The sequence below is a fragment of the Alosa alosa genome, chromosome 2 (genome assembly GCF_017589495.1).
Source record: "Alosa alosa isolate M-15738 ecotype Scorff River chromosome 2, AALO_Geno_1.1, whole genome shotgun sequence".
Taxonomy (NCBI): domain Eukaryota; kingdom Metazoa; phylum Chordata; class Actinopteri; order Clupeiformes; family Clupeidae; genus Alosa; species Alosa alosa.
This window is the reverse complement of record NC_063190.1, coordinates 35,412,319-35,440,299: the sequence shown is the minus strand read 5'-3', so window position 1 is coordinate 35,440,299 and position 27,981 is coordinate 35,412,319. Positions and strand designations below refer to the sequence as shown.

At 46.9% G+C, this 27,981-nt stretch overlaps 2 protein-coding genes across 2 annotated transcripts in view; one reads left to right on the top strand and one right to left on the bottom strand.

Moving 5' to 3' along the window:
- wwc1 (WW and C2 domain containing 1) overlaps positions 1–27,472 on the bottom strand; it is a 50,607-nt gene extending 23,135 nt beyond the window's left edge. Inside the window, 10 exon segments of the mRNA XM_048270197.1 lie at positions 167–256; positions 1,381–1,620; positions 2,231–2,301; positions 2,786–2,932; positions 5,956–6,091; positions 15,552–15,636; positions 16,036–16,116; positions 16,483–16,686; positions 18,484–18,616; positions 26,261–27,472. Of these exon segments, the coding sequence (XP_048126154.1) occupies positions 167–256; positions 1,381–1,620; positions 2,231–2,301; positions 2,786–2,932; positions 5,956–6,091; positions 15,552–15,636; positions 16,036–16,116; positions 16,483–16,686; positions 18,484–18,616; positions 26,261–26,383 (1,310 nt within the window). The 5' untranslated portion in view covers positions 26,384–27,472.
- A 286-nt stretch (positions 27,473–27,758) lies between these two features.
- Positions 27,759–27,981, top strand: part of arl10 (ADP-ribosylation factor-like 10) — a 7,080-nt gene continuing 6,857 nt past the window's right edge. The window contains exon 1 of the mRNA XM_048237686.1: positions 27,759–27,981. This exon is cut by the window's right edge and continues 515 nt beyond it. The gene's annotated coding sequence lies outside the window, so the exon portion shown is untranslated.

Genomic DNA, 27,981 nt, shown 5'->3' with positions numbered 1-27,981 from the left:
TCAACAGTCAGATACTGCCCCAGTGAGTGAGTGTGTGTGTGTGAGTGTGTGTGTGTGTGTGTGCACACACGTGTAAGGGAGCAACATACCTCTTCAACTGAGTGTAGTGAGGATGCCAAGTAAGTGTAGGCCTGTGTGCGTGTGTGTGCGTAAGGGAGTAACATACCTCTTCAGCTGAGTGTGTAATGAGGACGCCAAGCGCACAGTCTCCTCCAACTCCTTCACCAGCTTGTTCCTCTTGCAGTGTAGTTTTAACCTGACACACACACACACACACACACACACACAGAGTCAGTTTTCTGCTCCATGTGTTAAGAACAGGGGCCAGAGAGTAAGCATGAAGGAGTGTGATGGACAAGACCAGAGAGGAGAGGGTTAACCACACACACACACACAGAGGAACTAGACAGAGAGGAGAGGGTTAACTACACACGCGCACACACACACACACACACACACACACACAGAGGATGTGAAAGTGACAGACATCAAGGCTCAGAAATCAAAAGAGAAATGAGCAGTGTGTGAGTGACGCACGCACACACACACACACACACACACACTCTGCAGAGGCCTTGGTCAAGCCCTCAGGGGGCAGACATGGGATTGCATCAGGTGTAGAGAACAAAGTGAACGTGGATGTGGATGTGTGTGTGTGTGTGACAGAAGAAATGAGAAAAGACAAAAGAATAAAAAAGATGGAGAAAGGTGTGTAAAGGTCACACACATCCAGTCTCTGGGAGAGAGAAATAATCAAGCTTCTGTTCTAACAGCTCACCTGTCTTTTATTACAGATCTCTGCCTCTCTCTGTGTGTGTGTGTGTGTTCTCTGTGCATACACAGCTCCAGATCTGTCTGCAGTAATAATGATTAGAATGTCGTGTGTGTGTGTGTGTGTGTGTGTGTGTGTGTGTGTACTGTATATGTGTGTGCGATTAGAATGAGTGTCCTTCTTCACCTGGTTACCTTCTTCAGAGTTTACCTGCAGGATGTCCCCACCCACCACTGCCAATGCTGCTTTTTCATTGGTCCTAGTCAAAGAATCATCAGCTCTCATTGGCTCTTATCCAGGCACATATCCATGGCACTGGCACACTTCTCTATTCTTTACGTTCTTTGCTACGGTTTCATGTGCAACAGGGTACACTTTCCCACTTCCCAGATACCAATAATGCTGTTTAATGGGTCCTAGTTTAATCTATCTATCTATCTATCTATCTATCTATCTATCTATCTATCTGATTCCACCCACCATTACCAACACCTATTTGTAATAGGCCCTAGTTTAAGAAACATCAACTCTCATTGGCTCTCCTTTCAGCAGCCTTCCACCTGATTGGCTGATGTCCTCGCTCCGTTACGTGTGATTGGCTGCCTCACCTCTCGGTCAGCGCCTTGCTCTGGTTGCTGCGTGCGGCCTGCAGGTCCTTCTCCAAGCTGGCGCCATCTCGAGCAGCTGGGCGCTGATAGATGTCTTGGGACTGGGCGGGGCGTAAGCGCAGCTCCTTCAGAAGCTCCTCCTTCTCGCTGATCAGGATCAGGCGGTCCCGCTCAGGGTCCAGCAGCCCCGGCCACGCCTCGCTGTCCAGCCGCGCGATCTGCACCTCGACCGTCGCAATCCTGACCGCCACACAAGGGAGAGTGTGTGTGTGTCAGGGGAATGAGGAAGGCTGGATTCTGTATATGAATGAGCCCCCACTAAGCTGTTTTACAACAGGCCTATACAATACATCAGTCTAAAATATATGTATAGTGAACTACTTGAGTGGCCACTATGTGATTTCTGTAAGCACAATGTCAAGGAGTACTGTATCCATACACAATGTGTTAATGAATGCTCTGTTAGTGTAAGTACACAATGTATTAATGAATGCTCTGTTAGTGTAAGTGCTGTATCCATACACATGTATTAATGAATGCTCTGTTAGTGTAAGTACTGTATCCATACACAATGTGTTAATGAATGCTCTGTTAGTGTAAGTACACAATGTATTAATGAATGCTCTGTTAGTGTAAGTACACAATGTATTAATGAATGCTCTGTTAGTGTACAGCATGTTGACGCTGGCTATGAGCTGATTAAATCAACACTGCGGATCCATTTGGTATTCTGTATGTGATGCATCTGCACTCCTACATTACCTTTAGCGTAAGTGTGCTAACATGATGGGAAACTAGCGGGTGTTTGACCTTGAGCGAGTGTTATGATTCTGTGATGTGAAAGTCTCACCTCCTCTTCGCTTCTTCGTACTTCAGACTCAGACGCACCTTCTCAGCCAGCTTATTACTGTTTGATACAAACTGCAGCACAGAGCAAAGTTAACACAGAGGAGTCTAATCAGCCAGCTTATTACTGTTTGATATAAACTACAACAAATGGCTGCTTGCTGCTATAATAAAAAAATTAAAAAACAAGGTAAGCTCAGATCACTGAAAACAACAGAACTGAGGCACTCCTGCATGAAACATAATGTAAGGTATCAGATGTGCACATCTCTTACTAAGCTCAGACCATGTAGGTGAGACAGGTCATGCACATCTCTTACTAAGCTCAGATCATGTAGGTGAGACAGGTCATGCACAGTAACGGTTTAGTGTGGGCGGGGGGGGGAGGGTGCAAACCTGTGGCGCTTCACATGCTTCTCCTGAACCACACAATATATATATATTTTTAAATATTATTAAATATAAATAAACACAAAAACGACACTTTCACTTCTCAACCCAAAGCATATGTTAACAACCCAACCCTTAGTCACAGTTTTAATTTCCTGTTTTGTCTCACCTCAGCAGGGATGTCTGTCTGGGATTGGGCGTCAGAATAGAGGCGTGGGATCGACAGGTTGGAGTTGGCCAATGACGTGCTGCTGGCCCACAGATCTGACTGAGAGCCTGCCTCCAGCTGGAAGCCATCTTTCAACGCAGCCAGTTTCTGCAAAAGCACCAAACACAGGTCAACACTTAACGCACGCACGCACGCTAACCTGTTGTAGAAAGAAATTGCTGATCTTTAATGCAATATCTACATTGCCCCCTTATCAGCAAACATTCATCCAATGTTCCAAAGGCACATTCTGTTTACTAATCTGATATCTGATATTTTAAAAAGGTTAACTGAGAAAACATTGGAGAACCGTTTTGCAATTATGGAAGCACCTAATGTAATCTGAAAACTGCTGCCCTGATTAAAATAAACAATGCAACTGTTGAAATTACTAAGTGACCCCAAACTTTTGACTGGTAGTATACTATTTAATTTATCATCAAATAAATTGTTCTAAAATAAACCCTTGAATAATAATTTTCAAATTCAAGTGTGACCTTGCTGTGCTGCATAAAATATAAAAAACAAAGCAGCAGCTAACTGCCTTGCAGCACATCCTCCATCTAGAGTAGAGGTGCATGTATTAGGAGGTTTACGGTAAACGGATGGAGATATTCACCACATTAGCAGAATTCAAACCTGACATGATGTGCCTTCCTAAAAAATACTCCAAATGGCAAACATGAAATTATCATACTCAGACACGCATACACACACACACACACACACACACACATGCGCGCACACACACACACACACTGCAGTGATCAGTCACACTGTGGAGCACTTGATCATCATTATCAGGAGTGTGTAGCAGAATGGGCCGTCCACACACACACACACACTTGATCATTATTATTAGGAATGTGTAGCAGAATGGGCCATCCTGTTTAACAGCAATGAGGAGAACACAGGCTCATCACAGCTGACAGGAGAACAGCAGTGAGCACTTAGCACGCTCACACAGTGTGACTGATCACTGCAGTGTGTGTGTGTGCGCGTGTGTGTGCGTATGAGTGTGCATTTTCGTATGTGTGCGTGCATATGAGCCTGTGTCTAAGTGTGTATGTGTGTGAGTGTGTGTGTGTGTGTGTGTGTGCTTCAGTTAGCACATGCACCCTGTGTGACTAATCACTGAAGAAACCACCACAACAATGACAGCACTTATGATTACAGGTGAATTAAGAAAAATGTTTCCGTGTGTGTGTGTGTGTGTGTTCGACTGGAGCAAACAGGGTTTTCACACAAACTAGTGCATCTTAACAAAGCCCAACACACACACACACAGCTGCAGTAGGGGGTCTGTAAAAGGGATCAGACATGCATTATTTAGAATCATCTGCCACTCCCCATTCTCAACAGTCCCAGAAAAAAACATAAAAAAGGATGTTGATATGGTACTACACACTGACAATTCATTTCCATCCAAGATCCTCACATACAACACAGATTATAATATTCAAATCTTAATCTTAATCTGACTTGATCGACGGAAGCACTGGGCAAACAAAGGACAGAGCAGTAAGACCCTTTCGACGTAAATTAAAAAGGAAACGTGGAAAATAAACAAACAAATAAATAAATAAATAAAAACAAACAAACACAGCTCAAGAGAAGCCTACTGAGAATGTGTCAAGACATTCAGTATGGAATGGATGCCATAGCAACCACACAACACTGCAGCTATGGCTCTCTGTTCCGCGCGTGTGTGTGCGAGGAGATAGAAAGAAAGACAGACAGAGAGAGAGGGAGAGTGTGTGTGTGTGTGTGTGAGAGAGAGAGATTGAAGAGAGAGAGAGAGAGAGGGAGAGAGAGAGAGAAAAGAGAGAGAGAGGGTGTGGAGTGTGAGACACAAAAAAAAAGCATGGAAGGGAGGGAGGGAGAGCGAGCATTTGTGTGGAGTGTGGTACGTGTGTGTGAGTGTGTGTGTGCATTCAGCATCAGTATAACCACCAGCTCAGAAACACACACACACAGGCACCTTACCACCACTGAAACACAAAAAAGTCTGGCTGAATGACAAATGCCCACTAAACACACACACACACACACACACTACATCCTCATCTACTGTACCCACTAACTAACACACAGACAGGGGGCAGCCGTGGCCTATTGGTTAGCGCTTCAGACTTGTAACCGGAGGGTTGTCGGCTCAAACCCTGACCAGTAGGCACGGCTGAAGTGCCCTTGAGCAAGGCACCTAACCCCTCACTGCTCCCCGAGCGCTGCTGTTGTTGCAGGCAGCTCACTGCGCCGGGATTAGTGTGTGCTTCACCTCACTGAGTGTTTACTGTGTGCTGAGTGTGTTTCACTAATTCACTGATTGGGATAAATGCAGAGACCAAATTTCACTCACAGGATCAAAAGAGTATATATACTTACTTATACACACACACACACACACACACACACACACACACACACACACGTCTTCATCTACTGTACCCACTAAACTAAAGTACCGCTGCCTCCTAAATAAGACCTCCTGTTCACTCTGGTGATGATCTCAAGGGAAATTCATCTCATATAAAGACCTTGTTGTAATACACAGAACATCGCTAGCAATGATGCAAGCTAACTAGCCCAAGCGAACTCCTCCTCTCAGCTAGCCCAAGCTAACTCCTCCGCTCAGCTAGCCCAAGCTAACTCCTCCACTCAGCTAGCCCAAGCTAACTCCTCCTCTCCACATTAAAGAGGAGGCTGACTCTCTGAAACAGCTAGCCCAAGCTAACTCTTCCGCTCAGCTAGCCCAAGGTAACTCCTCTTCTCAGCTAGCCCAAGCTAACTCCTCCGCTCAGCTAGCCCAAGCTAATTCCTCCGCTCCACTTTATACAGATGAGGCTGGCTCTCTGAAACAGCAAGTGAAAGGAATGGATGCAGTAGCTAGTTAGCAGCTAGCTGTGTTTCCAGTTTTATAGATCAGTAAGGATGTTGGAAGGGTCATCTGGAGCCCCCGAACCCTCACTGTAGCCCTCTGAGAAACACTCCAGACCCAGCGTGAACCTCCGGTTAGCATTAGCGATGGGCTGGCCATTAGCGGTGGCTATGTGTGTGTGTGTGTGTGTGTGAAATGTGCTGGGTGGTAATAACGTGGTGTGCAGAATACTGGGCGGTGTGTGTGTGTGTACCTGCATGAGCTCCTGCTTCTCCTTCTCCCCAGTGCTGATGGCCTCCCTGATGCTCTTCACCTCCCTCAGTATAGCCTGCGCCTCCTGCGGCTCCAACCCATACGCCCTGCTGCTGCTGGACACCTTGTGGTTGATCCTGGTGGGGCAGGGAGGGAGAGGGAGAGAGAGAGAGAGAGAGAGAGAGAGAGAGAGAGAGAGAGAGAGAGAGAGAGAAGGAAAGAACAGGAAGGGAGCAGAGGTTAGAACATTCTTAATGCCAACTCAACTTCCTAAACCAGAAACATGGCCGGACAGAGTGTTACCATAGTTACAGTACCACAATCCTTTAACCCAACTAGTAGCCCTGAGTGCTCTTTACGAGTCCAATAGTTACCATAGTTACTGAAATGCTTTAACCCAACTAGTAGCCCTGAGTGCTCTTTACGAATTTGAACCCGAGTCCAACAGTCCCCATAGTTCCCACAATCCTTAGTAGCCCTGAGTGCTCTTTTGATGCAGCTACACACACTCAGACACAAGGCTCAAAACCAGCCCCCCTCAGGCAACACACTGGCTGAAGGTGTGCACTCTCAAACACTCACACCTGCCTCATCACGCTAAGGTATCACAAAACATTCATCTATCTACACCTACCTGAAAAGCAACATTTATTTGAAGTATTTAAAGTATTTATTTATTTATTTTCAATATGAAACAAAAATACAGATATGATTAGAAATGCATAGCTACTGAAAGCCTTGTATAAAATACACTCTTTCAGAATGCAGTGCTTCCCTGTGATTCAGAAAGCCCCATGGGAGTTACTGCAGCCAGGTGAGCAGGTGAGCAGGTGAACAGGTGAACAGGTGAGGATGTCGGTGCCCATGTGACGCTGACGTGAGGAATGAGGTCATGTGTGTGTGTGTTTGATGTGTGATGAAAGGTGTTTGATAACAACCTCTGTACATCAGCTGTGGTTGTGTTGTGGTCTGTAAACCGCCCTAATAGAGGCCTGTGCACTTCACACCAGACACCTCACTGACCACACATGACACACACACACACACACACACACACACACACACATCATACACCACACACCTCACTGACCGCATATGACGTACACACACAAACACACACACGTACACATACACGTACACACAAACACACTCTGTCAGATCTGTGCCAGGTCAGAGTTGTGTTCGTTTTTTTATGAGAGCAGGTATTTCTGTAGAGCACAGACAGCCTTCGGCCACGGGCTCCATCAGAGTTAATATTTACTGATCTATAAGGCAGTATATGCAAGGCAGGCAGAGAGTGTGCACAGCAGGCAAGGCAGGCAGGAGAGGTGTGTACAGCACAAGGCAGGGGTGGTGTTTAGCAGAGAGGGATAATAGATAGAACAGTCGATTGCATTCCTAAGAGCCTGACAGAGAGTAAGAGCCTTACCCTCACCACACACACACACACACATCCCTTACCCTCACCACACACACACACATCCTTACCCTCACCACACACACACACACACACATCCTTACCTCACCCCACCACACACACACACACACACCCCCACCACCACACACACACACATCCCTTACCCTCACCACACACACACACACACCCCCACCTCACCACACACACACACACATCCCTACCCCCACCACACACACACACACACACACACACATCCCCACCCCTCACCACACACACACACACACACACACATCCCTTACTCACTCACCACACACACACACACACCTTACCCTCACCACACACACACACATCCTTACCCTCACCACACACACACACACACACACATATCCTTAATTCACCACACACACACACACACACACACACACACACACACACATCCCTTACCCTCACCACACACACACACACACACATCCCTTACCCTCACCACACACACACACACACATCCCTTACCCTCACCACACACACACACACACACACATCCCTTACCCTCACCACACACACACACATTCCTTACCCTCACACACACACACACACACACATCCCTTACCCTCACACCACACACACACACATTTATTACATCTTTTACTTCTACTACACACATATTAATATCTCTCATTTTACATACACACATATTACACATAATATCCTTTACTCACTATTAATAATATTATTCTTACTCTCACTACACACACACACACACACACACACACACATTCTTACTCACCACATACACACACACACACACACACACACACACACACACACACACACACATCCTTACCCTCACCACACACACACACACACACACACACATCCCTTACCCTCACCTCACCACACACACACACACACACACACACACACACACACATTCCTTACCCTCACCACACACACACACATCCCTTACCCTCACCACTACCCTCACCACACACACACACACACACACACACACACACACACACACACACCCCTTACCCTCACCACACACACACATCCTTACCCTCACCACACACACACACACACACACACATCCCTACCCCTCACCACACACACACACACACACACATCCCACCTCACACCACACACACACACACACACACACACACACACACACACATCCCTTACCCTCACCACACACACACATTCCTTACCCTCACCACACACACACACATACACACACATCCTTACCCTCACCACACACACACACACACACATCCTTACCCTCACCACACACACACACACTCCTTACCCTCACCACACACACACACACACACACACACACATCCCTTACCCTCACCACACACACACACACACATCCCTACCCTCACACACATCCTTACCCTCACCACACACACACACACACACACACACACATCCCTACTTCCTACCATACACATATCCTTTACCTCACCACACACACATATCCTTTACCTCACCACACACACACACACATTATCCTTTACTCACCATACACACACACACTCCACTCCTCACCACACACACACACATCCTTACCTCACCACACACACACACACACATCCCCACCCTCACCACACACACACACACCCCACCACCACACACACACACATCCCCACCCTCACCACACACACACACACACACACACACACACACATCCCCACCACCACACACACACACACACACACACACATCCCTTACCCTCACCACACACACACACACACACACACACATTCACTCCCACCAATAAACACACACACACACATATCCTTTACCTCACCACACACACACACATATTCCTACCTCACACACACACACACACACATCCTTACCTCACCATACACACACACATATTCCTTACCTCACCACACACACACACACACACATCCTTACCCTCACCACACACACACACACACACACACACACACACATCCTTACCCTCACCACACACACACACACCTTACCCTCACCACACACACACACACACACATCCCTTACCCTCACCACACACACACACACACACACACACATCCTCACCCCTCACCACACACACACACATTCCCACACACACACACACACATCCCTTACCCTCACCACACACACACACACACACACACATCCCTTGCCCCTCACCACACACACACACACACACAATTCCTTACCCTCACCACACACACACACACACACACACATCCTTACCCTCACCACACACACACACACACACACATTCCTTACCCTCACCACACACACACACACACACACACACATTCCTTACCCTCACCACACACACACACACACACACACACACACACACACACACACACACACCCTTACCCTCACCACACACACACACACACACATCCCCACCCCCACCACACACACACACACACACCCCCTTACCCTCACCACATACACACCCCTTACCCTCACCAAGCCCCCACAAACACACACACACACACACAGACCACATACCCTCACACACACCCCTTACCCCAAGCCCTACACACACACACACCTTACCAATCCCTACACACACACACACACACCTTACCAATCCCTACACACACACACACACACACACACACACATACACACACCTTACCCTCACCAAGCCCTACAGCCAGGAAAGAGGGAGAAATGTCGTTAATAATAGAGAGTGCATTCCTTCAAGGCTCACACCAAAGGCATCCAGGACCTATTAGACTGCACAACTCTCCTTTCATTTCACTTACTTCAGCTCTGGAGGCTAATCTGTCTTTTCTGATGAGTGATCCACAAGATAGGTTTCTGAAGTGAACCTCAAAAGAACTTCCCAAGCGTGGAAACAGAGTGTGTTGAAAGAGTGTTTAAAGAGTGTGTTCATGAAACAGAGTGTGTTTAAAGAGTGAGAGGACAAAAAGTGTGTTTAAAGAGTGTGTTCATGAAACAGAGTGTGTTGAAAGAGTGTGTAAAGAGTGTGTTCATGCTAGATGGCCCCCATCAGAGGTGTTTGTGAAGTGGGTGTGATATCTTGTTGAGAGTCAGTCAGGCACAGATGGAAGCCAATCAGCATTGAGCTCCTAACAAGCCTGAATACTACCACCCCATCTAATCTACAGGAAGAAGAGCACCACCCATTCTAATCTACAGGAAGAAGAGCACCACCCATTCTAATCTACAGGAAGAGCACCACCACCCCATCTAATCTACAGGAAGAAGAGCACCACCCATTCTAATCTACAGGAAGAGCACCACCAACCCATCTAATCTACAGGAAGAAGAGCAGCACCCCATCTAATCTACAGGAAGAGCACCACCAACCCATCTAATCTACAGGAAGAAGAGCAGCACCCCATCTAATCTACAGGAAGAGCCCCACCACCCCATCTAATCTACAAGAAGAGCCCCACCACCCCATCTAATCTACAGGAAGAAGAGCAGCACCCCATCTAATCTACAGGAAGAAGAGCACCACCCATTCTAATCTACAGGAAGAAGAGCAGCACCCCATCTAATCTACAGGAAGAGCCCCACCACCCCATCTAATCTACAGGAAGAGCCCCACCACCCCATCTAATCTACAGGAAGAGCCCCACCCCATCTAATCTACAGGAAGAGCCCCACCACCCCATCTAATCTACAGGAAGAAGAGCACCACCCCATCTAATCTACAGGAAGAAGAGCACCACCCATTCTAATCTACAGGAAGAGCACCACCCATTCTAATCTACAGGAAGAGCACCACCAACCCATCTAATCTACAGGAAGAAGAGCAGCACCCCATCTAATCTACAGGAAGAGCCCCACCAACCCATCTAATCTACAGGAAGAAGAGCAGCACCCCATCTAATCTACAGGAAGACATTCCCACCACCCCATTCCACTCCACAGGAGAGTCCCACCCTACTCCACCCACAGGAACATTCTACCACCCCATTCCACCTACAGGGAAGAAGAGCACCACCCCATCTAATCTACAGGAAGAAGAGCACCACCCATTCTACCCACAGGAAGAGCACCACCAACCTATCTAATCTACAGGAAGAAGAGCAGCACCCCATCTGATCTACAGGAAGAGCCCCACCAACCCATCTAATCTACAGGAAGAAGAGCAGCACCCCATCTAATCTACAGGAAGAGCACCACCACCCCATCTAATCTACAGGAAGAAGAGCACCACCCATTCTAATCTACAGGAAGAAGAGCAGCACCCCATCTAATCTACAGGAAGAAGAGCAGCACCCCATCTAATCTACAGGAAGAAGAGCAGCACCCCATCTAATCTACAGGAAGAGCCCCACCACCCCATCTAATCTACAGGAAGAGCCCCACCACCCCATCTAATCTACAGGAAGAAGAGCAGCACCACCCCATCTAATCTACAGGAAGAAGAGCAGCACCCCATCTAATCTACAGGAAGAAGAGCAGCACCCCATCTAATCTACAGGAAGAAGAGCAGCAGCAGAATGCAAGACGCCAGTCCAAGCAGAAATACTAACTAGCTCCTAACGAGGGCAATAAAGGAAATAATAACTAGCTCCTAACGAGGGCAATAAAGGATGAGAGTGAGCAGAGCAGGCCGGTGGTGCAGCCTAATGTGTCCACTCCAGCTGACCTTGAGGCCACAGAGACGCTTGGAGAGGGAGTTTAGCCAGACGCTTGAGAGGGAGCTTAGCCAGACGCTTGGAGAGGGAGCTTGGCACAGACGGACGTTTGAGAGGGAGTTTAGCACAGAAGTCCCTTTGGAGAGACCCCCGAGACCAGACGACTGCACAGACTTTTGACTCTTGATAGTGCTGGCACAGAGGGGTTTGAAAATTAGATACCGTGATAGCGTAATAAAATATGACCGCCAGTCCTAAAAAGAATCACCAAGCGAAAATAAATCACACTTCAATTTGTTCCATATTTTACTCCATCCCCACTCTTGAAACTTTTGTGTATGCTTGTTTGGCATGCTCTGGAGGTAAAAGGCTGCACAGAAAGTAGCCTACTGGTGCTGAAAAGGTGAATAGATTGTAGAATAGCCAAAGAAGATGTAGCATTGTTATAAAACCTTTAAAATCTCTAAACAATCACAGTCTTCATCCATTGCAACTGATTGATGAAAGCACAATTTACACCTGTAGGCTACATTGTATTTGGGAAAAGCAAAAGGTATCAGCATAATGTTATTTATTTATTTATTTTTATGTGGTATTTTAAACAAAACATCTCTGTCGTCTCCATGTCGCTTTTCAACAGCTATCAAAACAAAGGTCATTTTTGGATGGATGGATTTTTGTGAATGTTTCTTCTTCTACATAAGATTTTAGTCATCTTTAGTTCATGTAATACTTTATTGTCAATGCACAAATTAAGTAACAGCAGTCTGAAACGCTATTGTTAAATGCACAAATTAAGTAACAGTAGCCTAGTCTGAAACGAAATGCTGATTTACATCTAACCAGTGGTGCAAATAACTGACATGTCCAAATGGGCCTTGGATGAAATGCGCCGCTAGACTGTTCACACATTTTAACGGGCCAAAGTTGAAGAGCTTTTGTCCGTTATTGTTAGTGCAAATATAGGCTGATTCATGCCTGCATGTAACTGAGGTCCATGGCTAGTCTGGCTTTCATCAGACCAAGCTCAATCTTTTAAGAAATCAAACAATAACTAGCGGGTAGATCAGGCTGGGTTCACTCCAGCCTAGTCCATAGGCACCGATATTGTTTAATTTTTCCCATTGAGATATACACGCTTCTGGCTATTCTAAATGCAAAATGCATCAGGAGTTATGACAAAACGGGTAACTAACAAACTAGATCCTAATAGAAAGCTGTTAGCTTCCCTAAGCTACAGTAGGATTATAAGCAGGCCTATTTACAACATAAATTGTCAATTGGCTATGCTGGCTTAATAACAAATAAAATCTCCTTTGAACCAATGGTTAATACCTACAGTATCAAGGGATTTAAACTGTCATATTGTGGCTTAAAGTTGTAATAACATTCACGCAGCTCCATGAGTCAAGGAAAGCCGAATGAAGTAGCCACTTCTAAATGGGACCCACTACACAGTAGCTTAAGGTGTTTTGCTAAAGCAGCCTAATGAAATGAAGGTGTCATTGTTAGATACTTCACACACACACGTGTTTTTTAATTTCACAGACTACAACTACCAAGCTGTAATCAAAGCACATCGATTCCCCTCTCACACCCTGCACGCACTTAAAACAAAATAAACAGGCTGCCTCAGTCCACGCATGTATAGGCAAAACTATATCAGACCGGTGTAATGCTATAAATCTTCCATGGCACAGAATGATTTTTGTAGCACGTACAAATGACAGTCGAAGATAATAAACAGTGCTGCTATACATTTGTTTTGGTATAACCGCATTATAGTTTTCACAAATGCAATAAATCAAATGCCTCCATCACTCAACCAACGCCAACGTAACATTACCTAGGTCCTTATTGATATTACAAGATTAACGCACCTGCAGTAAAACCAAGCATGTCCGGATAAACATCCTCAGATTTATTTCGCTTCAAGAAGAAATGGGAATTACATCATGTGAACATCGCCCTATCCTTATTAGATGTTCACAAGGTAAATTACAGTCCTGTATGAAGCTGCCCATTATTTTTTTCCAACCCACTTTAACTTCCAACAAAATTACGCTCACTGCAACGATGCGCCCATCTAGTGGACAAACGAATTACTGCCAATACTGAAAAAAAATGCAGCCATGATGATGATGATGATGAATATTTATTTTGGCTTTCTTTAATCCCACAATTTGTAATGTATCGCCGCTCTAATACCGATAGTATGTGGGTGCCTGTGTGTGCATGTGCATATGTGTGCACCGCCATTTGGTTATAGCCAATGAGTGTACAGTCACTATCGTAACACATAACCTAATTTTTTAGACCCCACATGATGAAATTCTAATGAACTTGGCAGCATACCCTCGAGAATGCCAGGTCAATCATACACATAAAATTTGGGGCGCTAGGAAAAGGTCACCGAAATGAAATTTTTCCGTAAAGTCTAGTGGGGCTACATACCCACTAAATTACATGTACCCGTGATTCGGGTGTCCCGGTATCAATGACCAAAAATTCAGGGAGTAGATGACCTGGAAAAAATTTTGAACTGCGTGTGCATGTGTGCGCGGTAAATAAATCTCTATGTTTGTGTGTGTGTATGTGCGTTTTGTGTGTTTGCCCGGCGTGATGTGGGTGGGTTTGTGCATGCATGCATGCGCATATTATGTTCACTGTGTGAGGTATGTGGGCCATACCGTGATGATTACTGTAAATGCATGTGTGCGCAGGTATCTGTTTTATAATTACGTGTGCATTGGAATGGGTTAACATGACCCCTGGAGGCAAATGATACCGGAAAAAATTGGTCATCCCAGGTCCTACAGTTCTCAAGATATTCATCAGGTTCGCCCCACCTCCTTCGGGGTCCAGTCCAGCCGATGCTAACTACGTGGGGTACATGCCCACCACTGTTTTGTGGCACCCGGTTCTTCAGTGTCCCTCGAACTCTTGTTGCGTATCGTCACCAACGTACATTACAAATTATTTTATTGTAAGGCCCCCCATGAATCCAGTGTAAAGTACACAAAACTTGGCATGCATTCGAGGGTGTCATAATGATCCTACACTTTTAATTCTCAAGGCAGTTTTGACCTTGTCAGCCAGAGATATTGTGATGAACACCTAATTTTTGTTTTTAATTTTTAACTAGGTGGCTTCTATACATGAAATAAGTGGTAATGGGATGGGCTGACATGCCCCTTAAGACCAACAACATACATAAAAAGGTGGACCTCCTAGGCCCCACGGTTTCTAGATATGCCCACAGAAAACTGTCTCCGCCACCTACAGGCTACAAGCTATGTATAGTAACATAAATTAATTCTATTGTGTGGCCCCCCATGAACGGAATTCCACAAAACTTCATGCTGCATACAGAGGAAAGAAAAAAATAAAAAATCTGACTAAAGTCTCCCATACGACTGCAGCCGGGCCGGGCAAGGTCATAATAAAGACTCAGTCCTGACAACAGGGACACACTGCCATCAGATCTCACACACACACACCAGATCAGTGTTACCCAGCTACTCTCTCACCACTGCCTCCAGCCTGTCAGTAAGAGAGGGCCACTCTACTCCTTGAGCTGCCTGTGAGTCCTGCTCCTTATACCTGAGCTCCTGTCACATGAAGGCTAGATCCTCTTCAACTTCGCCACCTGAGGGGAGGAAACACAGAGAAGTAGCACCTTACTGTTTTCATCATCAATAGGTGGAGTTGTGCTAATGCTACCATTAGAATCTGTTGAATGAAATAACAGGGTCTTAAATTCTATAGTAGAGCCCATATCTATATATTAATTTCCACACACATTCTCCATTCCACAATACATGTGCTTAGTATTACACACAAGGTGTCATCACCCCTCAAATTTGGGTAAAATAAACACATAAGCAGTCAAACATTGACAGAATATATGAGAGAGAGAGAGAGAGAGAGAGAGAGAGAGAGAGAGAGAGAGAGAGAGAGAGAGAGAGAGAGAGAGAGAGGGAGAGGGAGAGGGAGAGAGAATAAGAGATGCTGTTTTATCTTGCGTAACGGTAATATTTGATGATACACACCCTACTTTTTGCAGTCACTATCTCAGCTTTGAGGATTTCTGGGTCATACTTGCTGCTGGAGGAAGATCTGGAATTTACTGTAAGAGAGAATGAAGGAACCAGATAAAGAGAGAGAGAAAGAGGGGGAGATAAGGGGAGAGATTATGAGTAGAGTGTTGGTGATCTCTCTAGCTGAGATATCTCCTCTGACACGTCTGATCCAATCTGAAATCTCATCAGAGCACAACCACTCATCTGACAAACTAGCTAACAGGATTACAACAGCAACTCCTCAACTCAGGAGAGAGCAGGACACACACGGTAATCACGCAGTGTGTATTTGAAATGTTTGGACAGCTTTGAGGGTATCTGTAATGAACTTGTAAGTGTGATGCAGATTCATGTCAGCTCACTATGGGCGCGCGCGCGCACACACACACACACACACACACACACACACTCACAGCTGGTCTGGGAGGTGGACTTGTCCCTCCAGGACTGGTGCAGCTGCTGGTACTCATGCTGGGCCAGCTCCAACCGCTGCTCCTTGACCTGGTAGATCTGGCGCTGGGCGCTCAGGGCCTCTTGCGCCACCTGCAGGTAGTCCTCCAGCATGTGCTGCTGCTCCCGCTGCCACTGCACGCGCGGGTCCTCCAGCTGGGTGCTCTCTGGGGGGGCACAGAGGTCAAGGTCAGAGGTCACGGAGGAGAATGAAGAGAGGAGCAGAGAAGAGAGATGAGGAGGAGCAGAGAGATGAGGAGCAGAGAGGAGGTGAGAGAGATGAGGAGGAGCAGAGAGAGATGAGGAGCAGAGAGAGATGAGGAGCAGACAGAGATGAGGAGCAGAGAGAGATGAGGAGCAGAGAGATGAGGAGCAGAGAGAGATGAGGAGGACAGAGAGAGATGAGGAGCAGAGAGAGATGAGGAGCAGACAGAGATGAGGAGCAGAGAGAGATGAGGAGCAGACAGAGATGAGGAGGAGCAGAGAGATGAGGAGGAGCAGAGAGGAGGTGAGAGAGATGAGGTGAGAGAGATGAGGAACAGAGAGGAGGTGAGAGATGAGGAACAGAGAGGAGTAGAGAGAGATGAGGAGGAGCAGAGAGATGAGGAGGAGCAGAGAGATGAGGAGGAGCAGAGAGATGAGGAGGAGAGAGATGAGGAGGAGCAGAGAGATGAGGAGCAGAGAGAGAGATGAGGAGCAGAGAGATGAGGAGGAGCAGAGAGATGAGGAGGAGCAGAGAGATGAGGAGGAGTAGAGAGAGATGAGGAGGAGCAGAGAGAGAGATGAGGAGGACAGAGAGATGAGGAGGAGCAGAGAGATGAGGAGGAGCAGAGGAGGAGAGAGATGAGGAGGAGCAGAGAGATGAGGAGGAGCAGAGAGATGAGGAGGAGGAGAGAGAGGAGAGAGAGAGATGAGGAGGAGCAGAGAGGAGTAGAGAGATGAGGAGGAGCAGAGAGATGAGGAGACAGAGAGATGAGGAGAGCAGAGAGAGATGAGGAGGAGAGATGAGGAGGAGCAGAGAGATGAGGAGGAGCAGAGAGGAGTAGAGAGAGATGAGGAGGAGCAGAGATGAGGAGGAGGAGAGATGAGGAGGAGCAGAGAGGAGTAGAGAGAGATGAGGAGGAGCAGAGAGATGAGGAGGAGTAGAGAGGATTGGGTAGGAGGAGAGGGAGATGGAGGAGAAGAGGCTGAGGTTTCAGGTGGGGCACAGAAGGAACAAGCAGGAGAAAAAAAAACATGTGGAGGCGATAAGATGGTGACAGGACAGGCAGCCGAGAGGAGGAGAGGAGAGGAGAGGAGAGGAGAGGGGAGGAGAGGCCTCTGTTCCTCTCCCCTGCTGTTACAGAACAGACACGTCGACTTAAATGGAATACTGAGAGCCATGTTGAACATGGAATGCGGCCAAACTGAGTGGAACATGGAATGCTGGGACTGAGAAACTCTAGAACATGGAACGTGCCTCTGATCGCAACATAAGGAAAATCTCAGGAAGGTCTGCTGACCATTGTGACACATCAAATCTGATTAGGATAAATGCAGAGACCAAATTTCCCTCACAGGATCAAAAGAGTATATATATTTATACAAATGTCAAGCATGCATAACTACCCACCTATGGTGATTAAAGCACTAGACCTTTTCCATAAAATAAGAAATGTAGTCTCCATGCCATGATGGATGAACATGGAAGGAATTTTGAAAGTCAGCCAACACTATATAAAATCTTATCACTGTACCATGAAACATTCATGCAATAACGTCTATCTACGTGCGTAAGATGACATGGATGACAAGCCTGGACTGAGAGCAATTTGTCAAATGGAGTATTAAAGTCTAAAGCCGCAGCTCTGGGTAGCCCAGCGCAGCTCAGGTCCGTGGTCAGGAAATATAAGGGGAGATGCCAATAATGTGCGTATGCTCTCTGGAGGACTCAGCATTCCCATCATGCCTCTCTCCTTACTCACTGGTATTGTGGTCCACATAGTAGGCGCCCACGCTTGGGTCGTACACCTCCTCCCATCCCACCGGCAGCTCGTCCCCGATGCAGTCTGCAATGACAGAGGCCACGTCGGGGAGGAAACACAGCTAGGGTCTGTCCTGCTTGAGGGGGCAAAGGTCACGTTTACATGAAAGGACGGATCCGAGAATGAGGATCCGAAGAATCAAAAAAAAAAAAAAAAAAATCATTGTCTACCCCATGCAAAAATAAAAGTATATTGGCTAGTCTATACAAAACACCATCATACTGGCTAGTATATACACAACATCATCCTATTGGCTAGTATACAAAACATCATCCTATTGGCTAGTGTACAAAACATCATCCTATTGGCTAGTACACAACATCATCATATTGGCTACACTCACTTTGTTTGTGTATGTGTTTGTTAGTGTGTGCATCTCTGAACTGTGTGTGTGTGTGTGTGGATATGGCAGTGTGTGTGTGTAAATGAATGTGAGAGTAGGAGTGAATGAGTGTGTGTGTGTGCGTGTGTTTGTGTGTGTCCCAGGAAGGGAGGGGGGGTGTGTTGCTGCAGAATAATGGCCTGCATTCACCTCACCGGGCGCTTGCTAAAGCAACAATAGCCGGAAATGGGGGACTGTGACATTCCACCAGCCCCGTCAACAAATCGCCTGGAGGTTTCTGCGGCAACGCACTCGGACACTCCAGCCGCACACAGCCCAGAAAGCCAGAGGACCACAAAGAGCATCCCTCCACAGCCACTTTATTAACAGGCCCAGCCCAACACACACACAGCCCAGAAAGCCAGAGGACCACAAAGAGCATCCCTCCACAGCCACTTTATTTACGGGCCCAGCCCAGACCAACAAACACACACTCTAACTCTTACCACACTGATATGGGTACGTACACACGTACACACACACACACACACACACACCTTAAATGGGTGCTCTGGAGTGGCTGATCCCCTCCGTTACTCTGAGTGACTCTGCAAATCCACATGCCATGCGGGAGACCATTGGGCAGACATTAACCAGGTCATCACACTGATACGGATGCACCTCTTAAAGCTCTACTTTAATTGTACCTAATGTATTTATTTAATTGTACCCAGTCTCCTTCAACTCAAAGGCTTTCCTGTAGCTGGCTGACTAAGTGTGCGTGCACGTGTGTGTGTCTGTGTGTACGAGCTACGAGGTGGCTGTACAAGCTGTGTGTGTAATGTGCATGTCCTGTAGCTGGCCCAGTCAGTCCTGTAGCTGACTATGAGCTGTGTCTGCCAGTCAGTCCTGTAGCTATGAGCTGTGTGTGCCAGTCAGTCCTGTAGCTGACTATGAGCTGTGTGTGCCAGTCAGTCGTGTCTGTGTCTGGCAGGCAGGTTGGGGAGCAGTGCAAACTGAACTGGCTCCCTTTACAACATGAATAATGGAGGGGAGGGAGAACAGCCCCCCGCGGCTCATTCTAAATTTAACTCAGCCGCGAGGAAAGCTCCCGAGTGCGTGCGCGCACACACACACATAGCACATTGGGGTAGAGCTCATCTCCCGGCCCAGTAAAATCCTCCTTCACAATTTTCCCTCTCTTCGCCCCTCTCTCCTCCTGAATCCTCTGTTTCCATCCCTCCATTTCTCCCTTGTTTTGCTATCCACAGCTAGGTCGGTCACAATATTGACATTTTTGTTGACATGGAAACCATTGTGACGTGAGACTTTCTGTTTCGTTTCGGTCACTTTCTCTCCGTTTGTTTTGATGATGAGCAGAGACAGTTCTTACCGTTATGCAAAACGATCTCAGTGAGCTAAAATAATCATGTTCAGGTGATTACGTAACGACTTGTGCCAGTCCTATCCACAACACTGATACAATATTCATCCCTCTCTCTTAACCCTCACCTCTTCCCTTTACTCCTCGCGCTCTCTCTCTCCTGTTCCCTCAGATCCATTACTGCCCTCACACATCTCCTCTCTTTCCTCAACTCCATCCTCCGCTTCCTCCTGAGATCTCTCTCTCTCTCTCTCTCTCTCTCTCTCTCTCTGCAAGATCAGGTGAGTCCTGTGCTGGAAAGCCTGTGATCGCCTTGCAGGACAAAACCACAGAACCCACTCTACTCTCTTTCTCACATTACCTAGTGTCTATGCCCCTGCCCACTACACACACCACAAATACACCTGAAACTATCTATATACACACACACACACACACACACACACACACACACACACACACACACACACACACACACAGCGTGTCAGCTTGGCAGTCTCCGCACACACACCACAGGACAGATCACACACACACACACACCACAGGACAGGTCCCCCAAGTGTGAGAGAAGCTTTTCCATCACACACACACACCTCCACGTAGAATGGTTTTGTGGTTTTAAGATTAGAGAAAGTTTCCCTGCAAAACACCACACCTGTGTAAACACACACCACTGCACTGTGACATCATCTATGCATGCCACCCCCACCCCCGCCCACTACATACACCACAAACACACCTGAAACCATGCATGCACACACACACACACACACATATGGGGTGTCCGTCTGGCACTCTTAATTAAGCACTCTGACCTTAGTGGACAGTAGCTGAGAGTCAGGGGGGTGAAATCCCAAGACACCACAGGACAGGCGTCTCCACACACACACCACAGGACAGGTCACACACACACACACACACACACACACAACACACAACAGGACAGGTCACACACACACACACCACAGGACAGATCACACACACCACAGGACAGGTCCCCCCAAGTATGAGAGAAGCGTCTCCACACACACACACAACAAGTGATTGGTGAGGGCTGGGGTAGGGACATCTCCACAGATACCATCACGACGACAGGTAGAGGAACACATTCCAACCCAAACACATGCACTACACACACACACACACACACACAGAATAGAGATGACTTCATCGCAGATGATGACAAGCCAAGGGTCTCCACAACTGAGAGAGAGAAAGAGAGAGAGAGAGAAGGAGGAGAGCTTTAAAAGAATGAGCGAGAGAGCGAGAGAGAGAAGGAGGAGAGCTTTAAAAGAAAGAAAGAGAGAGAGCGAGAGAGAGAAGGAGGAGAGCTTTAAAAGAAAGAGAAAGAGAGAGAGCGAGAGAGAGAAGGAGGAGAGCTTTAAAAGAATGAGAGAGAGAGCGAGAGAGAGAAGGAGGAGAGCTTTAAAAGAAAGAGAAAGAGATAGACAGAAAGAGAGAGAGAGAGAGAGAGAGAGAGAGAGAGAGAAGGAGGAGAGCTTAAAAGAAAGAGAAAGAGAGAGAGAGAGAGAGAGAGAGAGAAGGAGGAGAGCTTTAAAAGAAAGAGAAAGAGAGAGAGCGAGAGAGAGAAGGAGGAGAGCTTAAAAAAGAGAAAGAGATAGAGAAGAGAGAGAGAGAGAGAGAGAGAGAGAGAGAGAGAGAGAAGGAGGAGAGCTTTAAAAGAAAGAGAAAGAGAGAGGGCGAGAGAGAGAAGGAGGAGAGCTTTAAAAGAATGAGAGAGAGAGCAAGAGAGAGAAGGAGGAGAGCTTTAAAAGAAAGAGAAAGAGAGAGAGCGAGAGAGAGAAGGAGGAGAGCTTTAAAAGAAAGAGAAAGAGATAGACAGAAAGAGAGAGAGAGAGAGAGAGAGAGAGAGAGAGAGAGAGAGAGAGAGAGAGAGTGAGAGTGAAAGGAGGAGGAGAAAGACAGAGAGAGAGAATATGTCTATGGTTGTGAAGGCCCCATCACAAACCACACACACCACCCTAGCTGAGACACAGTGGTCACTGCCCTGGTGTGGCAAGCTCTCTGTGTGTGTGTGTGTGTGTGTGTGTGTGAGCAAACATGGCGTCCGCATAGCTAGCCCGTGAGTCATACACTCTGAGCGGAGCTGCGGGCGCTGTCCCCTGTCCCCACACACTCGCTCCTCAGCGCACAGCTCCCTCAGCTCGTGCACACACACACACACACAGGCACGCAGACACACTCGCACGCAGTCACACGCACGCAGACACACGCACACACTCACACGCACACAGACACACACACACACGCACACAAACACACACACGCACACACACAAACACCGTGCTGTTTGCCTGCCCTGCCTCCCTCCCGTCTGCCCTGATAACATTCCTTTCACCTGACGGAATGTTTATGAGCCGTCATCACCATAACCGCAGCGGAGCCTGTCCGAGGCGTGCCAGACGTGCAGGCGAAGCGCACCAACGCTCCTCGAGACACCCGCGAGGTCACAGCCTCACGTCTCGCCACGTCGCGTCGCATCGCGAGGCTTTCAGCAGGTGACCTCCACCGAGAAAACTGATCACGAATACAGTGCGTCAACTGAGTTATGAACAAGAGGGCATTTACGTTCCAAACGCACCATTCACTTCATATCATACAGTTCCTCTGAGCAGCAGAGGTGATGCTATAATGCATCCGCCCACATAGCAGCCAATACTGAAACTAGTCCATTCATCTAGAGAGTGCCTGCCCACTCCCTGGACTCAGTCCATTCAGCGAGCCCTGGACTCCTCCATTCACCTGCCATTCACCTGCTCTGGCAAATAACTAACTAACTAATTAACTAACTAACTAGAATGAACCCAGATTCATCTGCTATTCACCTGCTATGGGAAATAACTAACTCTAACTAACTAACTAATTAGCATGAACCCAGATTCATCTGCTATTCACCTGCTCTGGGAAATAAATAACTAACTAACTAACTAGCATGAAGCCAGATTCACCTGCTATGGGAAATAACTAACATGAACCCAAATTCACCTGCTATTCGCCTGCTATGGGAAATAACTAGCTAACTAACTAGCTAGCATGAACCCAGATTCGCCACATCAACAGTGAGCTACTGCTCTGCTGAGCACTTTAATGGAGTTCGAGCTGTGACACAGGTGACCAATCAGAGGCCTGAGACAGACGGACAGGCAGACAGGTGTTGTGTTGCAGGAATGTGGTCTGGCCAGGGCTGCTGCCCGTAACATATTCACCAGCTCAGCTCAAGGGATCACATTGTTTCTGCAGCAAACAAAACTCAAGGGGTTGGTGTGTGTGTGTGTGTGTGTACTCGTCTAGCTGACAGTGTGTTCTGGCCACATATATGCTGGAGAATGGCGTGATTCCTGTGAGGTGTGTGTGTGTGTCCACAGCTGAGGATCCTGTGCTCTCTGGATGACTGGACCTAAGAACACAGTCTAAGAGTCTTCACCTCATTATTTCCCCCACAACCAAAAGACCCAGGACTGACAACACCAGAGTCATTTAGCAACTTATCAAACATACATTCTTGATTAGAAGTGGATGTATGATGCACTGTCTTTAGTGAGCAAGACTAGTGTGGACATGGGAAGAGTATATATGACGCGACGCACTGTCTTTAGTGAGCAAGACTAGTGTGGACATGGGAAGAGTATATATGACGCGACGCACTGTCTTTAGTGAGCAAGACTAGTGGGAAGTACATGGGAAGCTAGTGTGGACATGGGGACATGGGAAGCTAGTGGGGACATAGGAAGCTAGTGTGGGAAGCTAGTGTGGACATAGGAAGCTGGTGTGGACATGGGGGCATGGGAAGCTAGTGTGGACATAGGAAGCTAGTGTGGACATGGGGACATGGGAAGCTAGTGTGGACATAGGAAGCTAGTGTGGGAAGCTAGTGTGGACATGGGGACATGGGAAGCTAGTGTGGACATGGGAAGCTAAGCTAGTGTGGACATGGAAAGCTAGTGTGGACATGGGAAGCTAAGCTAGTGTGGACATGGGGACATGGGAAGCTAGTGTGGACATGGAAAGCTAGTGTGGACATGGGAAGCTAAGCTAGTGTGGGAAGCTAGTGTGGACATAGGAAGCTAGTGCTGCTTTGTTTACATTATGTTTTTTTCTTGCACTGCATACAGCACAGGCTGAGACAAGTGACAACATCCCACAGTACCATATCTGTGACCAGGGTCATCTGCTGAGCTTAGGCCCCATCCCTCACACACTCATGCCCTGCCCAGCTCGCTGTCCTACCCAAAGAGGCTAAAAAGTCCCCAAAGACGGAATGTTTTTTTTAGAAGTGAAAGCCATTCTCTTCTTCACTAACTTCTCTCCCACCTGCCTGCAGCTCAGCACACAGAAGGGAGAGGAGGGGAGGGGAGACAGATGGCTTTGAGATAGCAGCACCTGAGGGGATACGCACAACTACCCCAAGCAAGACTCACCTCTTAGCATCACAACACAAGCAACAATCAATCAGACTAATGGCCTCCTTACACCAAACAACTTTGACAAGATTTTGGGAAAGATTCTTGAAAGATTGTAGTCTTTTGAGTAAAGCTTGAATGGGGGGCATTAGTTAAAAGATTCCAATCTTTCAAGAGTCTTTCCCAAATCTTGTCAAAGTTGTTTGGTGTAAGGAGGCCAATAAGATTTCTCAGGACTGCACTAAGGAATCAGTGGCACTTGCTGAGACGCATAGCCTACTACACACTTGCTGAGATGCATAGCCTACACACCGGCTTCATCCCACAGGCCTAAAGCAGCCCGGATAGGGACCCAGGAGGCCAGAGGAGGCCCACTGATGGAGCACACAGCATGATGGTGGTCATTTTCACCAGCTGCTTAAAGTGCACTAGCCCTTCAGCCGGGGAGTTTTGAACATTCTAATTCTAAGAGAACATTCTGTTCCGCAACAACGTAAGGTTCTAAAATTCCATGTTAAATTCAATGAAGCCAGATATTCTTTAGAACGTTCAATTTCCAACATTCCTGTGCCGGCTCAAGGCCGGCCGTTAGTGCACTTCAACCTGCACAGTACCAATGAAGGGGGTCTGGAGAGTGCCACGGGTTTTACAGTCATGCCTCTGCAGGGCATAGCACCGGTCAGATCACATCTACACACTACAAGCCAACACCACTTCCCATGCGCTTCCTGCTCTCTCTCTCTCCTCCTTCCTCTACCACTCTCTCCTTCTATCACTCTTCCCTCTCTTCCCTCCTTCCATCCCTCCTCCCTCTCTTCCCTGCTTCTATCACTCTTTCCTGCTCTCTCCTCCTACCTCACTTTGACCTAGTACTTATAATATCTCTTATTATCTAATACAGTATTGTGCTGCAATATTGTACTGCACTAAGGTTTCCTCTGCACTGCGCTTTGAATAGTATTCCTCATTCTGTATGTGGCTTTGATTTAAAGTGCCTGCTAAATGAGTACCTGAAAATGTAAATCTGAGTGGAACACACACCACAGTCCTGTGGCCTTTGATATCTAACACACACAATAAAGTCTGATCATAAAAAAAAACTGTCCTTTTCATTCATAGCCTGATAATCTTTAGATACATTCATGAACACTGCATCAACATTCTTGGAATAGGAGACCACTTCTTCTAGCACAGTCCATGTTAAATGGCCCTGCGAGGAATTTGACTTAAAACCAAAGCCTCCAAAGTCTTAATAATCTGAGGAATTTGTACATTAGGCCAACAGAGTGATTTTGTTTCAAAGTCCGTCCGCCTCGAGTTACTGGTTAAAAGGGACGCATGCTGTACGATCCTAAGGCTCTGAGTCCGAAACAAAAGTATGTAGGCCGGTAAAGCAAGACTGGGTTTAAGCGTCTTACATAAAACGATGGCAAATGGTCCTATAGAAATATGCTCAATGGAGGAAGAAATGGTCTTCCTCTGTAGCGCATGGGCAGGAACGCACAGATTGTGCGGCCTGCATGCATGGGGTGTGTTGTGAAGGGTCCGGGACAATGCTAACAGGACAAGCGGTGTGGTCCCCGGTCAGACTCACCTGTCTCTCGGGTCGATCCAACTTGTCGTGTGATTGATGTGGTCAATGTAGTAGACTTTCCCGTCAAAGTCTCGGGCCTCTTCCCAACCCTCCGGCAACGGTAACTCCTTCCTGGGCATGTCAAACTAGTCTCCATGTAATTTCCTCGGGACGTGTGTTAGAATAAGTGGAAGTCCAGTTGTCTCCTGTTTTGTGATAAATCTAATGCATATGTTGAAAACAGCCTTGGTCGTCAGCGCCATGAATTAGTTCATGAGACGAGCGGTTTGATTTTCAACGCATTCATCCTCAAGCATTCGTCGTGTCTGATGCATACGGTCCATGCAGCCGTACAGTTAGACCCTTTTCGTTTCTTAAAGATTCTACACGTTGCATGTTCTCCGTTGTACGATGTGATAAAATGTATCAAATGATTTTCCATCTGAAGACACCAATAGTAACGGAACCGTTTCCATAATAACTTTTCCAGTGCACCTGCGCCTTACTCCTATAACAGGCTAGGCTACCTCAGCCACATCGAGGCATCACGGCTAGTCGAAATGTTACAATGTTGCAAAGGATGACACATGAAACACTGTTGCGAGATAAGGGAAATACATTACTTTGATTTGACGGGCACTGGACGTATCCGAACGCAAACATGGGCTACTGGTCTTTCGGACATAAACGATGGACAAACTTGGCAGTAACTTTTAAAGCGGGGTTCGCACGAGCTTGCACCCGTTAGCTAATGCTTCAGAACATGAATGAACCTAATATTGCGCCGCAAGAATCCATAAACATATCACAAAGGAGAGAACTAACGCAACCTATTTAAACAATTCCGCAAATGGCAACAACATTTCTTGAATATTTAAAAACCCTCTCTACATTTTCGTCCACTGGCCACCATGTTTAGCAGACGACAGCAGGGCTAGCGCGCTAGCTCCATAACATTCTAAGAACCTCCCAAAACAATTGCTCCAAATTCACGCAGCATCTGTCACCAGCATCCTCAATAGTTCTTATTTTTACAACTATCGCTCGATTAATTCCAGGAAAAGTTCGTGAAGGGGTAATTCCTGTGGTGTTGGGGTTTCCTTTAAGTGCCCGTAGTTTCCCTGTACTCCGGCTCGGTCGGTCGCGATGCTGCTGGATCAATTACGTCAAACAGGTGATGACCGTAGTGCACATAGGAAATGCGACCAACATTCATGCTCATCCCTCTGGCCTTGTGGACGGTTTCAGACTTGTATGAAGGCATTATGTAGATCGCGTTTGCAAAACATAGTTCCCATCCAATTTGACAAATACTGATTAACACAGATTAGCCTTCTCTGATAATCTTTTATTTTAGGATAGGATTAATTGATGTTTCCACAAGACAACACGAAATAAAGTGTATGATAGGCTCTGCCTCCCACTGATCATTATGGCCATCATTATGATGATTATCATTCATCAAACTTTCTCTCTACATGTGAAACAGGTTTAGGCTATAGGGCCACGGAACCATTGAAACAACCTATCAGTCCATATTGAAATAACGCGTGTGTGTGTGTGCGCTCAGACCAGGTTAATTACTGTTTATCAAGCATGTGCTCGGAGATTTTATTTATTTCTGAGATGCCATTGGCTGTGGGAATAGGCAGTAGGCGCTGTGCTGCTGTGTGAGCGAGTTATACAGCACTCCTGATATATGCAGACCATTCATCCACTCAGCCCAGCAGAAGAGAAG